This window comes from Microtus pennsylvanicus, chromosome 3 (assembly GCF_037038515.1).
Source record: "Microtus pennsylvanicus isolate mMicPen1 chromosome 3, mMicPen1.hap1, whole genome shotgun sequence".
NCBI classification, from domain to species: domain Eukaryota; kingdom Metazoa; phylum Chordata; class Mammalia; order Rodentia; family Cricetidae; genus Microtus; species Microtus pennsylvanicus.
The window spans coordinates 78,693,620-78,715,281 of record NC_134581.1 but is presented as its reverse complement, the minus strand read 5'-3'; the positions used below and the strand labels follow the sequence as shown (position 1 = coordinate 78,715,281).

Sequence of the window (21,662 nt, the reverse complement as noted above, 5' to 3'; positions counted from 1 at the left end):
CAAATATTTATCAATAACAAAAATCTTAGGACTCCTAAGATCGTAGAGAAGCCCCTCCTATGAGACTTCTTTGATTCACGGTGCACCTTCTCCCCAAACATCTACTTGATTTTATAAAGGTAGGCAGATCAACAACTATGCATCTTTCTCCAATTCAATCAACTGTACCATTTTGCTAAAGGGAACAAGGAATAAGGTAATGTGGAAGCTTAGGAGGTGTAAAACACCAGCCTGTTATTATGAACAATATTCTTGTAAGCCATGACTCTTCATCATCCCTTTGACACTCGCTAACTGAAAGTGTTCTCTTTAAGAGACTAATTCTTTATACGATGAATATCCTTCCAACCAAGAGAGAAAGAGCCTTGTTCAATGTGCCATAGCTTTTTGCTAAGGATACACTTGCCCATCATGAGGGAAGTTGCTCTGGGAGCTCTTTATGGGGCTTAGAAAGGTCACACATGTCAGTTATTAGAAACCATCTCAGATCAACTGCATATGTGGTGGTAATCAGTAACAAGACACTGGGGACTTAAAAACTACTCAGCAAGCAGAATTTTAAGTGATCATCACAGACACATACAAAAAAAATAAGGTTAATAACAAACTTCGGAGCCTGGAAAGATAGCTCAGCAGTTAAGGACAGTTGCTACTCTTTTAGGAGAGCCAAGTTTGGTTCTCAGCACCCATATAATGGCTCGCAACCATCTGTAATTCTAGTTTGAGGGGACTCAACTTCCTCCTTTAGTCTCTTCATACACTAGACATACACATGCTGTGCCTACGTATATATAGACAAATACATGTGCATAAGATAAAAATAAATGTTTTTAAAATACAATCTTCAACACACACATGCCTTGTTCAATGTGGATGTCAATCCCTGCTACTGAGTAACTAATTGTATGTGGTGAGATGGGGTGGGAAGTTCTTCTGTATATGTGTTGCTTTTATTGGTTAATGAATAAAAAGGCTGTGTGGGCCTATGGCAGGACAGAAAAGAGCAAGGTGGGAATTCCAAGCAGAGATAGAGGAGGAAAGGAGATGGAGTCATAGAGACACACGTAGCTGCTGAAGGAGAGAGACAACCTGGGACCTTACCAGTAAACCACAAAATAATAGGAGTGGGTTAATGTAAGAGTTAGTTAATAAGAAGCCTGAGCTAATAGGTCAAGCAGTGTTGTAATTAATATAGTCTCTGTGTTATTATTTGGGTTTGGGCAGCTGGGAACCAAACGAGCTGTCTCCATCTACAGTGAGAGTACAGAGATGGCTCAGCATCGTGCCTTATTTTCTAGAAAGACGAGTGAAGGAAAGCCATCAGCATTGCTTAGATGTGTCTATTCTGAAAAGGCTTTCTGTTTTTAAGACCTTTCTCTGCTCACCCAATGTGTTCAATATTTGACACAGGAACAAGCACACAGCGGGCAGTCAGCAGAGGGCGTCCATGGCTAATTCCATAGGAGACTGGCCAAAGAGAACAGAAATGATGAACAGTGTACGGCCTGCAGGAAGAAGAGCTCATCCAAAATGTAGAGGTCCTTCTCCCTCTTGACACACAAGGTATAAACACGCTCTGGCAGGAAGAAGCTTGTGTGTGTGTGTGTGTGTGTGTGTGTGTGTGTGTGTGTGTGTGTACAGATAAAAGCCAAACACATTTCAAAATTCAAACACTTAACTTTTAAGTTAGTTAAATTGTTTTACTTATGAACACACTAAACTCTGAGTTACCAAACAGATTTTTCAACAGACTAGTAATTTTTTTTAACAGTTTCTGAAATCACCAAAGACATTTTAATTAACTACATGATTTTTAGGTTCTGAACTGAGTGCACCTCAACCACTTAATCATATTTACTCTACAGACTCACTAATGCATGTGTGCTTTAGAAATGATCCTGAAAACCTACTGGCTCTTAGATGCACTCCGGGTTGGTATTGTGTCTGCATACAAACACATATTCTGTTGTTCACACCATCATACCGTACTGATGGAAATGGCCATTTATATAATGGGCACACCTATACTTATTACACACTTATTTGTGTCTGTATTATTAAGAATTACTTCATCAGGCAGTGGTGGCACATGTCTTTAATCCTAGCACTTGGGAGGCAGAGTCAGGAGGATCTTTGCGAGTTGTAGGCCAGCCTGGTCTACAAGAACTAGTTCCATGCTACAGAGAAATCCTGTCTCAGAAGAAGAAGGAGGAGGAGGAGGAGGAGGAGGAGGAAGGGGAGGAGGAGGAGGAGGAGGAAGAGGAGGAGGAAGAGGAAGAAGAAGAAGAAGAAGAAGAAGAAGAAGAAGAAGAAGAAGAAGAAGAAGAAGAAGAAGAAGAAGAAGAAGAAGAAATTACTTCATTTATTAAGACGGTAAACACACTGAAACATGGAAATACTACATACCCTGAAGTTTCTTACTACAGAACACAACACATGAAGCAGAAGTTTTTATTTCACCATCTAGTTTAATGTATGAACCCTACAGACACCCATCTGCAGCTTCCTTTGAAACCAGATAGAGCCAGTACACTCCAGCTCATCTTTCCACCGGCAATGCCTTCCCCTTTCTGCTATGGAAGTCATGGAGGAGCTGAGTTGAGAACTAAGAGCAACCAGGAGTCTCAAACTACCTACGCCCGTCCACCAAGTCACTAGACTGCTGCTTCTCCCACCTAGAGCCCCCCCTGGAAAGGCCCCCTCTTTGACTCTGGGGGCAGCCGACAGCACTCTCCTCTCCTCCTCAGGGAGCAGACGGACAAGGAAAGGTGGGGTGGACCCAACATCAGAGCAGTGCCACGCACACAGCACCCACAGAGAGAAAAGGATTCTCTTACAGCAGTTCTCCTTCTCGATCCACTCGGTGCTGAGGATGCCGAAGGAGCGGCAAGCCTCCCCGTAGGCGGCCAGGGAGCCGCAGAGCTGGAACTTCTTGTGGTTGTAGCAGCCGTCCAGGTAGCAGGACTCGTAGAAGGGGAGGGGATCAAGAAGGCCGTAGCAGGGCTGAAAGAAGCCCTTCATGTCGGTGAGCTTCAGGCAGTAGCCATCCCCCTGCATGGTTTGGATGTGCACGTTGTCACACGTGGCTGCGTACTGGGAGAATTGGAGCTCGTTGCAGCTGGGGGCGAGAGGTCTGGTCAGAATGCGGGAAGCGGAAACCGCCATCTGAGTTCGCCCACAGAACGTAAGACCACGTCTGTCGTGTCTGCTGGGCTAGCTAGGCCTGGAGCTCATATGATATGCAGATGTCAACTAACTAGCATTGTGACCTTAGGAAAGTCAGGTTCCAACTGTCTCTATCGACTTAAAAAAGTGAAACAATTTCGATTGTTCATATCGCTGGGATAGAGTGAAGATAAAATACCAGAATGGATAATTAACCAACAGGTATTGATATAGCAGTCATTCGCACTTCAATATAGTTCACTGATATCATTGGCACAATAATGGTTAACAGCATATTGGCAAAATAACAATACCAACAATAACGATGCCTACAGGATTAAAGAACGAGGAGGAAATTCAGGAGCTTCTAGACAGTTCCAATTTAGCTGTCAGAGAGCAAAAGCAAAATATTTGTAAGAGAGCTGTGTGCAGCTGAAGATAGTTCATAGCAGGAAAACCAAAGAAAGGCAGGAGGAAACAAAACAAAGTGGAAACAAAAACACAGCCTCTCCGGGGGCCTAGAGCCTTGCTTATTCGTGGGAAACCCGGAAGAGCTTAAATGCCCAAAAGCAGCTGTACTACCTGTGAGCCACTTTGCGGGACATAGAGGGAGAGGAGGCACCAAAGTAGAAGCAGAGGATTCTAGTCCTGGCTTGGCACTTCCAGGACCTCCTCATGCAAATGAGCCATTTAGAATGTTTCTCTAAGTAAAGAGAGATACCCAACTAGATGCTAAAATCCTTCCCAGCTCTGGGTCCACTGAGTTACAGACTCATTTACATATCATCTTGACATGATATATTATTCAGCGTTTGCTTAGGGCAAGGCCAGAAGCTTGGAGCACCCTTTCTACAGCTGGGTACTTAGATGGTATCTGACATGTAGGGCATGAAGAGGCCAGGCCCTTGGAGAAGCAAAGAAATGTCAGGAAGAAGAAACATGTTCACAGAGCCAGAAAGGTGTCCGCGGGATTCTGCAGCTGAGGGAGACCCTAAATCAAGATCCTCTGCAATACCGTGTTTAGCTCCGACTCAGCTGACCAGAGGGGAAGTGGCTGGTAATCACTTCTATAGCCCATGTTTACAGAACGACTTCTTCATTCACAACATCAGTAAAGCCTTCTGGGAAGATTGCAGGTTACCCAAGCAGCCTCAGCACTAAGTAGCAAAGAGCTGCCTTTCTCCAATGTCATCTCTCCATTGCATCACCAGTAGGCGATCCTAGATCTCAGGTAGATAGCTGGCGACAGCTTCAGATTCTAGTCCCAGGCACACTCTTCTGAGTGGCTGAGAACAGGATCACATGACAACTTAGAATTCTATCATCTAAACCCCACTCCTACAGTTGGAAAATTTACTGGGTCCTCCAATGCACCTAAACTCCAAAGGCCAAACACAGAGTTCTGCATGACAGGATGAGAAAGGATGCTAAGGGAAGTACACGCCCCGTTCACACCTCCTATGTATGTAGGGAGACTGGAGCAAAAAGTCCGTGGCCATGGTTTGAACTACTGGGATACACTCACCTCTTCTGCATGCCATTGGTCTTCCAGCTCTGGGCCAGCACCACACTGCTCACCACCGGTTTCCCCCGCAAGGTCACATAATCATCAGTCATGTCCCCATTGAAGTTGCCACAGAGGCCACACACTTTGTTCTGCAGCCTCTCACTGATGCTGATTTTAATGATGTTGAAACCATTGTAGTATATCTGGATGTCGGGGCTGGTGTCGATCACCAGAAACCCCTCGCTGCTGTAGATTTTGGTTGCCAAGCCAGTTATAAATGGTACATTTACTTGTGTGCCGTTCACCTATTAGATGCAGAGAGATAGGAAGTCCTTACCTGAGGGCTGGGATTGGCCCATCTTTTCAGCAAAGAGCCAGATGTTACAGGCCCTGATTTCTCTACCACAGTTACCCAACTCTGCCCATGTGCTGGGCCATCACCCACCCTGTGTAACAAAGTGAGTGGCTAGCTTCCAATCAATCTTTATTTACAAAGTCAGACAGGTGAGGTGGCAGCTCAGTCAGCATAGCGCTGCCCTCAAGAACATGAGGAAATGCTTTTAGTGTCAGGAACCCACAGTGCAAAAAGTCAGCAACCCATGGTGGCTCATGCTTATAATTCCAGAGCTGGGGAGAGGCTGAAACAGGAGAATCTCTGGGGCTTGTAAGGACAGCCAGTCTAACTCACTCCTCAAGCTCCAGGCAGCTGAGAGACCCCACCTCCAAAATGAATAAATAACTAAACAAGCAAACACACAAATAAATATATATGGGCAACCTGAGAAAAGACGCCTGAGGTTGTCCTCTGACTGCCACACACCAGAGCACACATGGGTATACACGTGCATTAACACACAGACACCGCAAGTAGATGTGGTCATGGGCTACAGACTCACCACCCCTGCCCTAGAGTTTATGAATATACACTTATCCCGCGGTTTCCAGAAAGGAAGCCAACTGTAGGAACAGAAAAGTTAAGAGGGAAGAAAACGTCAGAATAATACGCCTTCCTTTAATGGATAGATTTCTGTGTTAAACTTTCCCCAGCATCTACCAGTTACTGAAAATGACATCATAATCTTGTTCTAAGGAGAGTCCAACATGGTTACAATGGATCTTGGGATAGCTGCCACGTTTATTGCTTTCTTATTTATAATGTGCAAACCTCAGGTCTTCCCTGCTGTCTTATAAACACGGTATTTTCTGCATTTGTCATTTTCCTGGTCTATAAAATGTCTTAGCCTTTGGGATTAGATATAACGTGTTTTTCCTGTGCTTACAAAAGTGATTACAAAATCAATTGGATTACCCCCCCTTAGTTATTAGTAATGTTCCATAAAAAAAAAAGATGGCTTTAAAAAAATCCTGCCTTTTCTTTTGACTGGCTTGGGGTATTACTTGGCAGTGGTGTCTGTGTGCCTCTCCTGAGGGTCACTTTCACCTCGTCCTGTGTTCCCACCAGCGCAGCTGTGTCCCTGCAGGCCATTTTGCCAGAGGAATTAGAGTGTCAAAACCAGCTGCAGCTTTCCCGGAAGTTTAAAGCCAGTAGTAAAACCCGGATTCTTCCCTTTAAGCTTGCAAAAAGTCGGTCTCTTGCCTGGCACTATATGCCAAGCTATTTGATGACTCCTTAAATAAAAGTTCATTCAATGCTAGATTTAGCTGAGCTGGTAGTGGAAGGCCAATGAAAGGCCCAATGTTCCAGAACATGTACACGGGGCTCTTCTCCTCACATCCCCACCTTGTACCTGAGCTCACTGTAATGGAGCCTGGCTTCATCTTTTGGGTCAACCTAATGTGGCCAGTCTGGTATAGCTGCAGACCGGGGCCCAATAGTTCATTATTTTCCTACGTGGAATGAGTAACGGCATTTAAACCAAATATTCATTTTGGGGGGTGAGTGGGCCCTTCACATGTGTTGATATACAGGTCTTAGATTTAAAATTTTTAACAGCCAAGGCAATGACCCTAGGAAGAATCAACCTAAGATAAATTCGACATTTTCTTTCAGTTGGAACGTCATCATGGGGCTGCCGGTGAAGGCAGCTGCTCTCCTTGGCTTTATTCGCATCATTGTTTTTATAGGTAAATAAATACCTGCCATCTCTGTTTAGGGAATGCGTGGCAGAAATGCGGGTTGGTCTTAGTATAAGTGGGCAGCATCAAGAATAGTTGTAAAGGCTCTTAAGATTTAATGAGATGCCTTTTGGAAATTAATCCAGAGTAAAAGCTGGCTTATCTACCATTTTATCACCTGGATCCCGGTTGCCAGCCTGCTGTCAATACAGCCTGAGATGCTAAGTTTCCTGCAAGGCCTTTAAAAGCATGGGTAACAGAGGCAGTGGCCTATTCTTATGCCCGCAGAAGTTTCGGGCTTCAACTCTCTAAAATGTGGCCATGTGTGTAGGATACTTGGAGCAATTCCTTATTACCCTTCAACTCAGTTATTTGGGATAAACTACATCGAACAGCCCACTATTAAAGACCCGGCTCCCTTGGAACATTTCTTAAGAATCAAACCTTGACAGTGTTGCGGTCATTGATGAGAATCTGCTCTTCGTTGATGTAGAAATAGACAGGGGAGATGATGGTGAGGTTGGGCGAGGACCACTTGTCAAAGTTGATGATGAGCTGGAAGGAGATGTCGGGCAGCTTCTGGCAGATGGTGGATAGCACGAAGGCGCAGTTGGCCGGGAAGCGCAGGAAGGCACCATCGAAGGTGCGGAAGACGCCACCCCCTGCCGCTAAGCAGTAGGAGGTCTTGGTGCTAAAGCAGCCACGCACCCCACTGCGCAGGGCGCACTCCTCATCTGACTTGCACTGGCGTGGGTCGCACTGGATCAGGTTGCGCCTGAAGCAGCGGCAGCGCCTCGTGCAGTCTCCATTCCAGAACAGCTGCTTGGGCTGGAAGAGAGATGCCATTGGAGTTAAACTGTGACCTCAGATTGCCCTGGAGACCCCAGAGCCCAGCCTCGCCTCCCTTTCATAGCGCTGGTGTTTCGCTAGAGAGTGGAAGAGAGGCTGCCTGGATTCAAACACATATCCCTTTGATGCAATTCAGAGGCCAAAGAATACGCAATTTAGACTTTATTGGTTTCAATCAAGAACTCTGAACCTTTATGCCTGGCGTTGTTGAACTAATCAGAGCCTACCCGAATGTGCAGCCAGCTGTTAGAGGAGGTAGGTGAAGAGGAAAAATGCGTTGTAGATTTTCTTAAGCCTGAGAATCATGCTTCTAAGAAATATAGGCTCCCCTTTAAGATGAAATTTAAATTCACTCGGGAATGGGAGACCGGTGCTTTAAATCTCAACCCTCAAAAGAAAATGATAATCAACTCCTATGAGCAGCCATTTCACCGTTTCCCCATTCGGAGCTCTTCCCTCACTCCAGCCTGCTTCTGATTTGCCTCTGCTGCAAGCGCCTCCATTTCCCGGGGCTCTAAAGGTGACATGTCCAGCCAACACCTAGGTCTTTTTTTTTCCTCTATGAAAAGAAAGCTCTAGGATCAGATCACTGGCCAGTCGGTCCCAGCCCTGTCACCCTGTATACTCCATCTGGGGATCATCACTAAACATAGTGAGTTTGCTGGTCTGAAGTGGGGATCCTAATCACATCTCACAGGGCAGGCAGTGGTGAAGGTCAAACTAAACATGACATGTAAAGCCCATTTCCCGGCATCAAGTAACAACCAGATATATGCTCACCGCTGTTAGTTTTACACAAGAGCCTCTCAGCCTCCTTCAGAGGCTTTACACAAAATCATATAAATGCCTATGGCACAAGGTCTCCTCACGGATGAGACACTGGTTCAGATTCTTCCTCAGATGGGCAGCAATCTGCAGACACAATCCTACTTGATAGAGTTTATAGCCTTAACCTTGTACTTGCTCTAGATTGGGAATGTTGGGGAACAGTCATGGCCGTCTACGTGGGAGGACCACAATAAGTAGACGATGAGAGAAAGGGCTATGCAATGCCTTTTCGGCTGACCATCCCTTGTCATATGTACTATGAACAAGAGGAGTTTGGATTTGGGAGCTTTTCAGACTTAGGAGTAATTGCACATATATGATGAGCTATCTTGGGAAGAGGACCCATGTTCAAACATGAAATTCATTTTATGTTTCATATATTCACTCTACATTTAGCCTGATAATTTAATATGATATTTTACATGTCTTGTGTCAAAGTTTCATAGAGTAATTTTTTTTTTGCCTATAGCATCAGGTCAGTGCCCAAAGGACTTTATATTCTGTAGCATTTTGTATTTCAGATTTTTGGATCAGAGATGCGTAATTTATATCAATTTGGCAGATATAAAAGATGTCTTCAGATGCACAAAGGGGCCGATGATTCTCTCGGGTCCCTGTTTTCTTCTTTCACTACAGATTTCACGATACCCTGAGACTGACTGATTGCGACTCAGATTCAAGGGTGAGCAGAGGGCAAGCTCTTCCAACCAGTGTGTCATTCATCCTCCAAGTGAAGACATCAGGAGCCAGATCCCCGCTCCTCCTAGATCTGTAACACATCCCGGGTCCCAGAAGCCTCACAAACTGGCTTCATTTCTCTTATCAGATTTATACAATAATTGAGTGCTTGGCCTGGCCTCTGTTTGATAAGAACACAGACTTTACATTGGTGGGAAGGAAAAGATAACCTGATGTTTGTAGATATGATCGGGGGTAAATAATTCATCCACAGAAGAACTTGATTGCAAAACCAGCACCAAGGGGAGTGCCTGGCCCCATGCTGCTTTCTTTACCTTAATTAGACAGCTGGGTGATTACCCTACATGCTAATGACTAGATGTGTTCTCTCTTTATTTCCAGAGAAATCTGCTGTATAAACAAGCCTCCGAGCTTGTTTGAATTGAGGCAAATGGATGTGGATTATTTGTTCTGTGACTTTGTCACTTCCCGGATAGAAGCTGTTGTCAAAACCCACTGACTTTCCGATGAAAAACCAGATAATAATGTTGATAGAACTAATAGCTGCCGAGGGTTGTTATGAGACTTTCTGGAGGAGTCCAAGTGTTCTATATGCATCATTTACTAACATGTCTGGATCTTTTCTTTTATTTACTAAATGTTTCTCAAGAGAATAAGAGCCACCACCATAACAACAGCACTACCAATCACTGAAGGACTGGATGCCCGGTGCCAGGCTGGGTAACTAGCGTGGGGCATATGGATGACCCTATTGAGAAGCCACAGTTGGCTACATTTCATTCATAGGAGGCAGAAGGTCAGGGAAATGAGACCGTTGGCTCAATGTGATCCTCCAACAGTGAGACAGCCAGGGCCAAGCTCAAATCCTGTTCCCTTCGGCCACGCTGACACTTAGGATCCCTGTGTGAAGGGTACATGATACAGCGAATAAACAGACATATTTGGGCCGTCTCCAGGCTAGGAGCAGAGTTTAGAAGTGTGCTCTTTGAGTCTGGGACCTGGTTATAATCACTCCCCGATGAGGAGAACATGGAAATGATTTTCTTCCTCTGCCTTTCAAATGATCTTCCCAAGAGTTAAGTTGGGCCCTAGTTCTCTGGAGAAGCCCTCTTGCTAATTCTACTATTCTATGTTATGTTCACCCTGTCTTTCGGATATAACCTCCAAATGTCTTTTCCAATGAAAACGAAATTGAGCATAATGCCTACATTTCTATCCTTTTATTTATTCCCCAAATAAAGGCCGCTCAGTCAATCTCAAATGAGTCAAAGCATCTTTACAGAAAGGAGACATTATTTATTTTTGCCTAGTCGAGTTCCAGTTCAGATGCTTCAATTAGATTTCTGGCAAGCTCTCCTACCTTCATTTAAAATTGATCTGCTCTGTGGGGCATCATTTTTCACTTGTTGATATGCTATTTTGTAATTGTTCCCGTCTTTAAAGCACAATTTTTGTTTCTCTTGCGAATAGGTATTTCTAAGTCCCTTAAGGGAATACACTTCCTTGTCCTCTGAATGCTACTCAAAACAGTGGCTGGCACAGGGCCAATGAACGCTCAGCGTGTGGAGTTAACTGTCTGCTCACTCACATGTAAATAAAGATTGCTCTTGAGGCAACAGGACTGGCTGAAGACCTTCTCGTCAAGGCTTTCTTTAGCTTGGTGTTATGGAACATTAACTACCAGATGGCTAGAGATGTGCCCCCGTGCTAGAACCCTCTCCCGACGTGTTCGAGGACCTGAGTTCTATCCCTAGTGCTGCCTCTTCTCCCAGATCTAAATAGTAAAATGATTCAGCAAGCCAGTATGTTTTCTTGGGAAATGTGGAAGAGGGGCTTCTTGGTCAGCATTCTGTTTCTGTTCTCCCGCCCCCATCCCGGGAGAAGCAAAAGGTGGGATGAAAGCTGGAGGCAAGCGGTCCAGACTCGACATTCTGGGGATGAAGCTGAATGACAAATGGCACATGTGTGGGTGCTTCAATAGCCAGAGAGGGCAGGCCACTCCTCCCAGCCTCCAGCCCCATATTTTCTGCTTAAAAACATCCTTAACGGAGACAGCCACAAATGTCAGATTCACAGCCACTGTATTTCCAAACTAGAGCCCTGTCGGAAGCTTTCAGAGCAAGATTTACAGGGAGGCAGTCAGAAAGGCATGAGAGAGAGAGGAGGAGGAGGCCTTGCCCATGCAGAGGAGGCAGGAGAGTGAGGCCTGGCTGCAATTCCAAACCTCACAGAGAGCAAAGGCCTCTCCAGAACACCGCTTTACTTCCCAGCTCCGGCGTCAGCTCACCTATGCTAGAGTAAGCCCCATGTTCGTCAGTCATAACAGAGCAGGAAACCTGGGCAGTTCTGGCTGCCCCCTTGGCCTTGTAGAGAAGCCAGCGTGGCGTGGAGGAAGAGGCCAGCTGCCTCCTATACCCACCTCATAGTATTTGCCATCCGAGTAGCAGCCGCAGTTGTGGGGCAAGATGCAGCTCTTGCCGTTGAGGACATAGCCCGCGTCACACTGGCAGCCCTCCACGCAGTAGTGATTGCAGTCACTCTTCAGGCGGATGGCAGCGCAGCGAGGCTGGCAGACGCTCACACAGCTCTCATAGTGGCTGTTGGGAGGGCAGGTGACCGCTGGAACAGAAGGGACTAGTCACAGCCTTGCTTAGGGAGCGAGGGTGTGGGGCGAGGGAAGAGGTGTGAGGCTTGCCACTCTCCCTCACTCATACCCTTTGCCTATGAGAAGCCTCTGCCCAGTTTCTTATCCTCTAAATAACAGTCCAATGTGCAGAGGGAAGGGACTGGAGTCTCCTCACAGAATCTTCATCCTTTCTTCAGCATTAGCTTTTGCCATCTTTATTGCCTGCCACTGTGAAAACTCACCAGTCACAACAAATCCCCGCTTGGGCGAGAAAAGGCATGCGCACCCACCCCGCATCCAGGGCTTCATTCATATTGATCCCCTTATTCATATCCTGCTTCTCTCAACTGCCCATTCTTCGGGTCCCACTTAGAGAAACATGATGTAGTGTCCTCCTCCTGTTATCAATACCAGTTACCCTCACCTCAGAATCTCTACAGACCCTTACGTCTATCTAAACTGGTGGTTTATATCAGCAAGACTCCCGCGCTATGTAATGTCTGAAAATGTGTGTGTGTGTGTGTGTGTGTGTGTGTGTGTGTGTGTGTGTGTGTGTGTGTGTGTGTGTAAATCAATTACGTGCTACTGGTTCTGATTTGCATCTAAAACTGCATCCATGGAAGGTAGAGAAAATACTGGTGAATAACGAAGGTTACAAACAGGTTTCTTAGGATCTCTAAGGTTCAGCTTCTGTGTGTAGATAATGCAGATACCAACAGCACCTAAATTTGTATGCTTAGAAGAGCGCTGGCCATGTAGTGTTCAATAAGTATTAACCAAACATTAAAGCAAGTCTTGCTTGAAGGTTTTATAGATGCTGCCATCTTAATCAATGCATGCTAAAAGTACAACAACCATTCATGTGGAAACGTCTACTCTACAATATATGGACGGTTTGGGGGGGTTATCCTTCATCTAGTGGTAAAGGGGTACCTTTAGAGTGTGTAGTCCTAAAAATTTTAAGGCATGGGTATGTTCATATAAGCACTACCATAGTATGGTATCATAGTTTTGAAAAATATTTAGTTCAAAAGATAATATCCTCGTGTTATAGAAAATACAAACTGCCTGAGTGCAATAACTAACAAATTACAGTGGATTCTTGCATAAATCATCTCTGCACATAGATGCGCGCGCACGCATCTTCACCGCAGCCTTGGCTTTTACATAAATGGGAGCATAATCTACAAACCTCACTGCACATTGCTTTTTAATGACGATATTTCTTCCATTCGCTCTCAAATTATTGTCTTTACACAGCTTCAGGGTGTGTGCCTTTTATGTGAATATCATTGTATGTGTAGTTTTGCCCTCATAAATTAGGCTGCAGAATAAGTTCGGAAACATGGAATTTTTAAGTCAAAGGATAGAAACCCCTATATTATTGTTGTTACTGCTGCTACCACTGCTTCAGTGCTGGAGATCCAACCCAGGTCTCACACCTGCTAGATAAGCGTTCTACCATTGAGCTATGCTACCAGCCCCTCAAGTGTGTGGCAGATATCACTGAACTGCCCTGGAAGAGAAGAGAGTGTCCCAGTGAACGAGCAAGGAGATTCAGTTTCCTGGGGTCTTGATGACTACAACCAAAATTTCTGATTTCTGGAAATGTGGAAAGTTAAAAGAAATCTATTTCTGCTGTTTGTGCATTTAGTTCACATTTCTTTGAGCCTTATTATCTTTTTATTTGTTCATAATCATTTTTCTGTCTCCCGAGAATTGCCTTTTCTCATCCATTACACACTGTGTTGCTGAAGTTCCTTCTTATTAAACTGTAAGTGCTTTTTACAAATTAAAAATGTGCTTTTGTGTGCCGCATGTATTACGAAATACTTATCATTTGTCTCTGACTTTGCTTCTTTTGAAAAAAATTTCACTTTTTTAATTATGTTTTTGCCATGTAGAGAGGTAAAGATTTTTATGAGGTCAAGTTTATCTGGTTTTCCTCAACAGCTTTGATTGGAGGGTGGGAACAAACTCCTTTGTTTCATTCAAGTACTTTCATAATTCAATTTTTAAATGTTTAATCTTTATTATCTCTAGACTGTATGTTGTATCCAGAAGTGAAGGGAAGATTAAACTCTTATTTTTCCCAGAGAGTTTCCCCACCATCTTCTTACAATTTATTAGACAAACCTTCCTTTCCTCAAGCTCTCTGAAACCAGCTTTGCTGTATATCGAATCTATTGATTAGGTGACCAGGTCTTTTGCTGACGTGCTCAGTTTTTCAGCGGTTTGTCTTTCCATTGCTGCAGTTTATTCTTTTTATCTGCTGCTAGCGAATTTCATCATGAGAAAGTATTGACAGTGAGTGTTAGTTTATTAATGTAACATGAATACCATTAGTAGAGAATATTAGTAGTAAAATGTAGCCATTTTCGTATCTCAGAAGGCACTTATTTCTCTTTCTCCATATTTAAGACCTTGGATTCTTCCCTGGCATCTAAACAGCAATGAAAACATGGTGGCTGGCTGATCAATAGACACCTGATTGTCAAAATCAAATTTTCAAATTTCAGAAACTGATTTATTGCTCCTCTCGTCCCAAATGTGCTTCTGAGAGCTGGAGAATGATGACTGGTCACATGTGCTATGTTCAAGAATGTGACTCTTGTTGAGGCCAGAAGACCTATTTAAAATCGAGCCTGGGAGGATGGCAGGGTGCACAGACCCCAAGGAAAAGCAGTGGAACAGAATGGAACGGGCGAGCTCTTTGGAATCAGTCTGACCTGACTCCGAACACTGACTCCTACCATTAGCTGGCAGGGTCACCTTGCGCAGGTTCCTTATGTTTTCTGAACTCATTTATTTCCTCCCCTATAAAATGGGGGTGATGCTGCAGCTCTCTTACCAAGCAGCTGCTAAAATGAGATCGTTTGGAAGCTGCTAGTTCCTTCTTTCCTTTTCCTTCCTGTGAATAACAAAGGGGCTTTGTCCTTCTACGATTTGGATGGGCTCAAGGATGGCGGGACTATTTATAGTAGCTATTCATTTTAAAAAATTAATCTACAGGAGTCTGTTAGATTTGCAGGGGGAATAAGTAAAACAAATCCTTAATGTTTAAACACTGATGAAGGGGAACCCCGAAACGATTATGCTAATCAGTTTTGACCGCTCATATGCCAAGTGCTTAGGTGGGCATCAGAGAGGCATTGGTTCCTGATGGCCAATAGGGCAAGGCTGCCTCTGTATGCACTTTCCCTCTTCCACAAGTTGCTTTCTTTTTACACTGCCTGCTTTCCAGTTGCCCCTCTAGAAAGTCCACATGCCACACATCTTGAACAGGGCCTGGAAACAGCAAGAATGAAGGAGCACTACAAATTTGTGCCTTTTACTGTGTTCTCGCCTTCTTCTCTCTAAGTTCCTGAAGGAGCAACTAAAATAGCTCACCAGCCTCAGCTGATGGGGTTTTAGGTGGGGTTAGTAATTAAGACCATTTATCTCCCATTTTTCCTCCAAGGCCATTTGTTCAACGTGGGTAGAGAGGTTTTCAATGCATTTACAAATTAGGTAATTGAGTAATAAATTATCCCATTGATAGGAGCAGCCGATATTGTTGAGAAAAATTGGCATTTTACCTTGTAACCAATAAAGCGTATGTTGAATGGGCAGTTTGGTTTACTCCCACTAAGTCGAAAAAGGTTCACTTTTCCCTGAAAGTGCCGTTCTTATACATAACGTGTGAATGACACATTGGGTTAATTTTTAGAGGAATGATGACCCCCAACTTCCCAGAGGTCAAAGTCACCTAGGATTCAAAGGACCATGTCAGGCCAGGCTTTTTGTGAATGTCTCACTCAAATTGGAAAGCTAAGCCGCCGGCGACCCTGTCTTGTTTCCCACACCACCCACAAACCATCTTCAAAGGATACGTTTGTCCTCTGGGTCTAGCTCCCCTCTTTCTCACCCATTCACAGCCACCATCCTCCCACCTGCTCCGCATCTGGAATCTTTACCCCTGGTTTGAAAGGCTGAAACAGGAAAAGCTAAGTCACTCTGCACTGGGAACCTGTCTCTGAAGTATCAGCCTGGGACAAACTTGGGGAAGCTGATCTGTGCAGGGGTGGAATCTAAGGTTGACAGTCTGAATGCCCTGAATGGAAGTCTCTACGACTAGGTTAACCAATGCACACAGAAGTGTAGGGGCAGAACTTTGAAGAGAAAAGAGGACCTAGTCAGGAGGACAGGAGGAAATGGAAACTCTTCTTCATATCTCTCGTTACAAGTCAAGTTCTATCACAATAACTCTGCCTTCAGACAGAGGGTCCTATGGCTTCCCAGCTCAATTCTTTCTCCTTCCCACAAGTGTCAAAAGCTGAGGCCTATTAGCTGAGAGTGAAGTCTTGGTGATGGTAGTTCCTTTAATACCTTACCTTAGTTGTCACAGTTAGACATGATAGCATTTGGCATACATTATACCTGACTGTCCCTCCCTCCCCCCACCCCCGTCCAATCCATTTCAGCCATTCCAGAAAACCAGAGCCAATAAGCAAGGCTCCAGAGAAAGAGCTAGCTCCCTGTGACAGACCTCAAGGAAAAGCAGGCTGAAGCTCCTCATAGAAACCTGCTTTCTCATTCCATGCCATGTTCAGGTGTCTCTGCCAAGAGCCTGTTTTTCAGACATGGAGGAGGGCAAGCACTCCAGTCCCCCTGCACTGACTCCAGTGAATCCCCAGTAGCCCTGGAGATTGCTCTAGGCCCAGGACTTTGGTGAGCACATTTGTTTGAAAACACTAGAGGCTGATTTGTCTAGACAGTCATCCACAGACATCTTGTCCGCCACCTTCCTTGCTTGAGAACTGAACGTGGATGATACAGTCTCGGTATCATTTCCCTCCCCTCTCTCTTCTCCGCACCCCAAACCGTTTCCACCAATCCAATGGCTGTATATGAAATGCAGACTGATCATTAAAACACAATAGCTCTGCATCCAAATCTCCCATTTCCAGGATGCAAATGAGAGTTTGTTCTCTGTGGAGCCTGCCGCACCCTTTATTTAGAGTTCTGAGCATCCAGCATTAATTTGCACCCTTTTTCTACAATCAGATCTTTTATACAAAGCAATGTGCTATAGTTAATGAGATTAGGATAGGAAAATAGGATGTAACAGGTTAACTAAAAACCCACGGTGGCTTCGTCCTCAACCTTTTCCTACAGGCACCTACTGAATGCCGGCAAGTACTCTAGCTAACTCTTCTCCTATAGTTTATAGTCCACTAGTGTAGCACATGGGTATGGGGTGAGAAGGTCAAATCCCATTTGCCTTGCCATTGAGACTGACTGTCTAACCTTAGTCAAGTAACTCAGCTCCTGTGAGTTTCAATTTCATCTTGCCTATTTGGGTTATTGAAAAGAATCAATGAGATAACATTGATCAGAGTATTTTAGCAGAGGGTTTGACTCACAGCAAGTCATTAATATAATACTACCACCTAGCATTTATTGTGTGCTGGGATTCCAATGATTTGATTTTACCCTTTTGATATTACTGTGGATAAATGGTACAGGCAGCATTATAGCTGCTCTTAGGAGAAGAAGCTGAGTACCAGGGAGGGAAGTGAGTGGGTTACACTGATCCTTAAGGACCAAGTTGAGGCTAGAATCCATGACCTCTACTCCCTTTTCTAATGCTCTTAATATTCTACAGTCATGAAGTCAAGACTATATTTATATATGTATATATGTATATGCATATGTATATATGTATAATATAATGTATATGTATGTGTCAGACAGAATGACATATATAAGGAAGGTATGTAAGTTATCCATGCAATTATGGACCCATGAGGTTCAAGAGTAAATGAACAAACTAACCATCCAACTCTTCCCCTGTTAGTCTCTGGGGAGTATTTTATTGTGTACTTTGAATTCAAATGCAGTATGTGGCGTTCTGTGCATTAGATACCTGGTCTTATTCCACTCTCCAAGGCAACCCATCAAATTCATGGTGTTGACCCCTCTCTACAGAGAAAGAAAGGAAACTGTAGGAGGCTACAGCTTCTGTTTGAGATAGAAGACTCGGTCACAAAGTGCATGCCCTGAAGTCACTCTTCTCAATTTGCTCTCACTTCTGTGGAGCTGAGAGACCAGCCTCTCACACCTATCATAAATAAAAAGGAGCAAGCCAGAAAGACAGAAGATGGACTCACTGCAGGATGTGTAGTTCCTCCAGCCGGTCACTGCAATCCCTTGGGTCTGGCAGGTGCTGGCATAGTTTTGGAGCCAGCTGCAGGCTGTCTGCACAGCACCGCCATCAATACAGGAGTCAAACAAACAGTTTTTGTAGAAGAAGGTGGGGTTGACTTTGCTGTGACACTTGGCAAAGCCAGCATTCTGGTTGGGGATGAGGCCACACAGCTGTTGCACTTTGGAGAAACCTTCAACTTTGGCACAGGATGGGCAGCGGTCCCCACAGCCCACCTGGCAGAAGGTGTCTCTCTTCACCCAGCTCTGCCCAAACTCGTTGATGCTCAGTGCAAGCAGCCCCATGGGCATCTCCAAGTCATCATCAGGGTTGCCATTGTAGCGTCCACAAAGGCCATAGGTGCTGTTCTGCATGCTCCGGGGGAGAGTGATGGACAGGAAGGTTTTCCAGTCGTACACAAGCTTCAGGCCAAAGTCAGTCTCCACCACCACGTGAAAGCCAAAAGAAAAGATGTTTATCTTCCCTTGTCCTAACTTCAGGGGCAGGTACAAACGCTCATCGTTGACCTGTAAGGGACAGAGAAGAGAAGAGAAAAAGCCCAGTTGGCCCAAGGATTTCTCAGACCTCCTAGTCATCAGTTTCTTGAAGCACACATTCCATAGGTGGCTTGCCCAGGCAGAACATGGACTTTGTATGTAGTGTTGTTTATGCCAGTCAATTCTTATTATTAGGATTTGAACAGACTTAAATGACTATCCTTTGTACACTAATATACCTATTTATTTCGGTGCCTTCTGTTTGTTTATACAGCATTCTTTTCCCCTAGGAGTTCAAATTGTTTTCTCTAAGGTAATGAGAGGGTAATAAAAATTCAATTAACACTGAGAATAAAATACCAAAACTTAGAACTCCTGTGTTTCTATTTCTAGCTCTATGGTGGATTTATTTTAGGCAATCTCTTTATTAATTCCATTGGGATTTTTTTTTTTGAGGGTGACTTTTGGTTCCTCTACCTGCCACACCACTCGTCACACATCCCCATCTCTCTCATCCTCAGAATTGCTCCCATGCTCCTTCTCCAATAAAGCAAGATTCTCTGAGTCTAAGATCACGGTTAGTAGAATCACTCCCTCGCCTGGGCAGGCACAGCATGTCATATTTAGAATTCTCTTATATCTCCTCTAGATCAAACACGTGTACATGATCATTGAGGTATACATCCAAACCTCCCCTTTGATGCAACTGGTTATAGGTACTTCTGTCTTACCTGCAAGATTAGAAGCAACCTAAAGGCAGGAGTCATTATGTCCACCTTCTCCTTACGACCTTCTACACGCCTCACAGTTTAGTTTCCCAGATGAACCAAGCACACCATCCTAGCCCACTATCTCCTACGATTCAACTGTGTTTTTCCTGGTCCTGGCCAGGACCCTCGTCCCATGCACTGTGGCTGTGGTACAATGATAACACAGATGTCCATAGCCCACACAAAGGCAAGCCCTGGCCAATGAATGGTCCACACTGGTGACTATCTCCATGATATAGGTCATTTTCTGAATATTTAGAATCCTTGTACCTAACGCCAGTCTTTATTTCTTCCTCTAGGCTTTCCCTCACTTTCCTAAGAAGCCCTGTCTCAGGACTTGCTTCTAAGGAATGTTCCCCCAACACACCAAACAGGTCCTTCCTTTATGTCCTTTCACCCCTCAACACTCAGCTCTGCTTCTATGCATATTTTTCCAGGTAGAATCCATTCATCTAACAGACATCAGTGTGGCAACTACTGTGTGCCAAGCACAGTGCCAGGCTGGGGCAAGGCAAGAGCCTGTTTTCCAGCATATAGCAAGGCAAGGACTTGAACAGATAGTGAGACTGTCTGATAGAAGCATTAACACAGGCTCAGATATGCATGGACCTCAGACTCAGCCTGGGTAACAGAATTAGTGGAGCCTACAGAAGACAATACTCACGTGGAGTCTTAAAGGACACACAAGGGTGGGTGAGGTGAGGAGGAAGGAGCATAGCCAAAGCAAAAGCCCAGACAAGATCAAATAGCTTACTAACAATGAAAGATGATCACACTTTAGTACCGATGAAAAATCAAATGCAACTTTGGGAATAAAAGATGATCTAAAGACAGAGAGGTTGGAAGGACTTCAGTCAAGGATGGTCACGTTTTTAGTGTCCATCAGGCAAAGAGACCGTGACAGAAAGCTTGACCCATGGATGTCAGTCTTTAGGTGAGGGGACATTATCTAAGATCCTAACAGGAGAATTTAAATAGAATAATGAGATCAGAAAACACGCTGCACATAAAATAACAAGTAGGAGATCCAGAAAGAAAGATGATCCACAGAGGACTTCTGTTAGAAAGGGAGAAAGGGTGGGAGAGAGCTTGAGGAGTGGGCTTTGGTATAGAGTAAGCATGCTTATGGGTATCAGGGAAAGACCATAGAGAAAGAAGGCTGAAGATACTGGAGGAAGGGAAGAGGGCAGACAGGCCACACCCACAGGTTAAGGACAATGGAAAGGAGAGATGTCTGCATCTAGGCAGGGAGAAAATTGAATCATGAAGAGACAAGATACCTCAAGGATGGAGGGAGGACAAAGAAGGTGGGACACAGCTTGCTTCCCAACAGTAAACTTAAAGGCGAAAGTAGGTGGGCCATGTGCAAACACAGACTCTCCCCACCACCCCAGCAGATCACCAGGACAAAAGAGGCCACAGAAGTTCGGAGAAGCCACAGAAGCTCAGAGACACCTTGGAGGCTAATAATCTTGGCCGATGAGTGCAGCTTGCTTGTCTTGTATTATGGGTTCTTTAGTTCCTGAAGTCACATGGGAGATACCAACCCAGAGAGGCAAAACAATGCAATTAAACCTTGCACATGCACTGTCAAAGAGAACCTTGAAAGAAAGCATAGCCTCCATCTCTAACCAACTCAGATCTCCCTGTCTCTATTGCCCCATGATGCTACCTGTCATAGCCCATTGCCTTGACTCTCTCTGGAAATAAGGAAGGGGAGAATAGGGACCCCAGGGAGAGGAGTTCAGATGGAAGGAAAGCAGGAGGTTGATATTGCCAAAGGGTTTGATGGATGAAGTTAAAGGTGCATCAGAGGGTGAGTGGAAGGCACAAGGATGGTAGTTATCACACATCAGTACTTCCATGCCCAGAGGGAACTGAATCCATCACCCCTGAAGACATCAACTCCCAGGATACTTCAGACCCTTCTGTAATATACTAGCAATCTATTCATAGACTCTAGACACATAGTCTATCAGGCATTTGACCGCATGTGTCCTAGGATAGCTATGAACACAGCTCAACGTGAAATCATAAATTTACTTAAGCATTATGAATTGTTTTGTTTTTGTTGTTATAGGTGTGTGTGTGTGTGTAACTAATTCAGATGTTAGTCGAACAGATGATGATGTTTGTGACAATATCAGAGAGATGGACACACCTGCATGACCACCCCCAGGTTACTTGTAAGATGAAGATGCCATGGTAACAATGCTACACCACACAGTTTAGGAAAGAATGAAAAAAAATCCACACATACAGAATAGATGCAAATATAGACAGGATTGATGATGTTGGTTAAGCCTGTGGATGTGAGAGCTGTGGCAGGGAGTCGGATTTTACTGGAGATGAGATCACGTGCTAGCATTTCCATGACAGTTTCCCTCTGTGGGTTTCAGCTCACACCCCACACCCCGCTTTCTCTTCAGTTCTGCCCTGTTGCCTCCCTGACCAAGAT

General features: G+C 44.5%; 1 protein-coding gene across 2 annotated transcripts in view; it reads right to left on the bottom strand.

Annotated features, from left to right (window-relative positions):
* Positions 1-21,662, bottom strand: part of Tecta (tectorin alpha) — a 69,540-nt gene that overhangs the window by 11,738 nt on the left and 36,140 nt on the right. The window contains exons 11-15 of one of the 2 annotated variants that reach the window (XM_075966272.1): positions 17,903-18,464; positions 11,544-11,743; positions 7,193-7,576; positions 4,691-4,977; positions 2,838-3,133 (exon numbers count right to left, since the gene is read on the bottom strand). In XM_075966272.1, coding sequence (XP_075822387.1) covers positions 2,838-3,133; positions 4,691-4,977; positions 7,193-7,576; positions 11,544-11,743; positions 17,903-18,464 — 1,729 coding nt within the window. The remainder of the gene's footprint in view (positions 1-2,837; positions 3,134-4,690; positions 4,978-7,192; positions 7,577-11,543; positions 11,744-17,902; positions 18,465-21,662) is intronic. The other variant, XM_075966271.1, reaches the window with a different exon arrangement.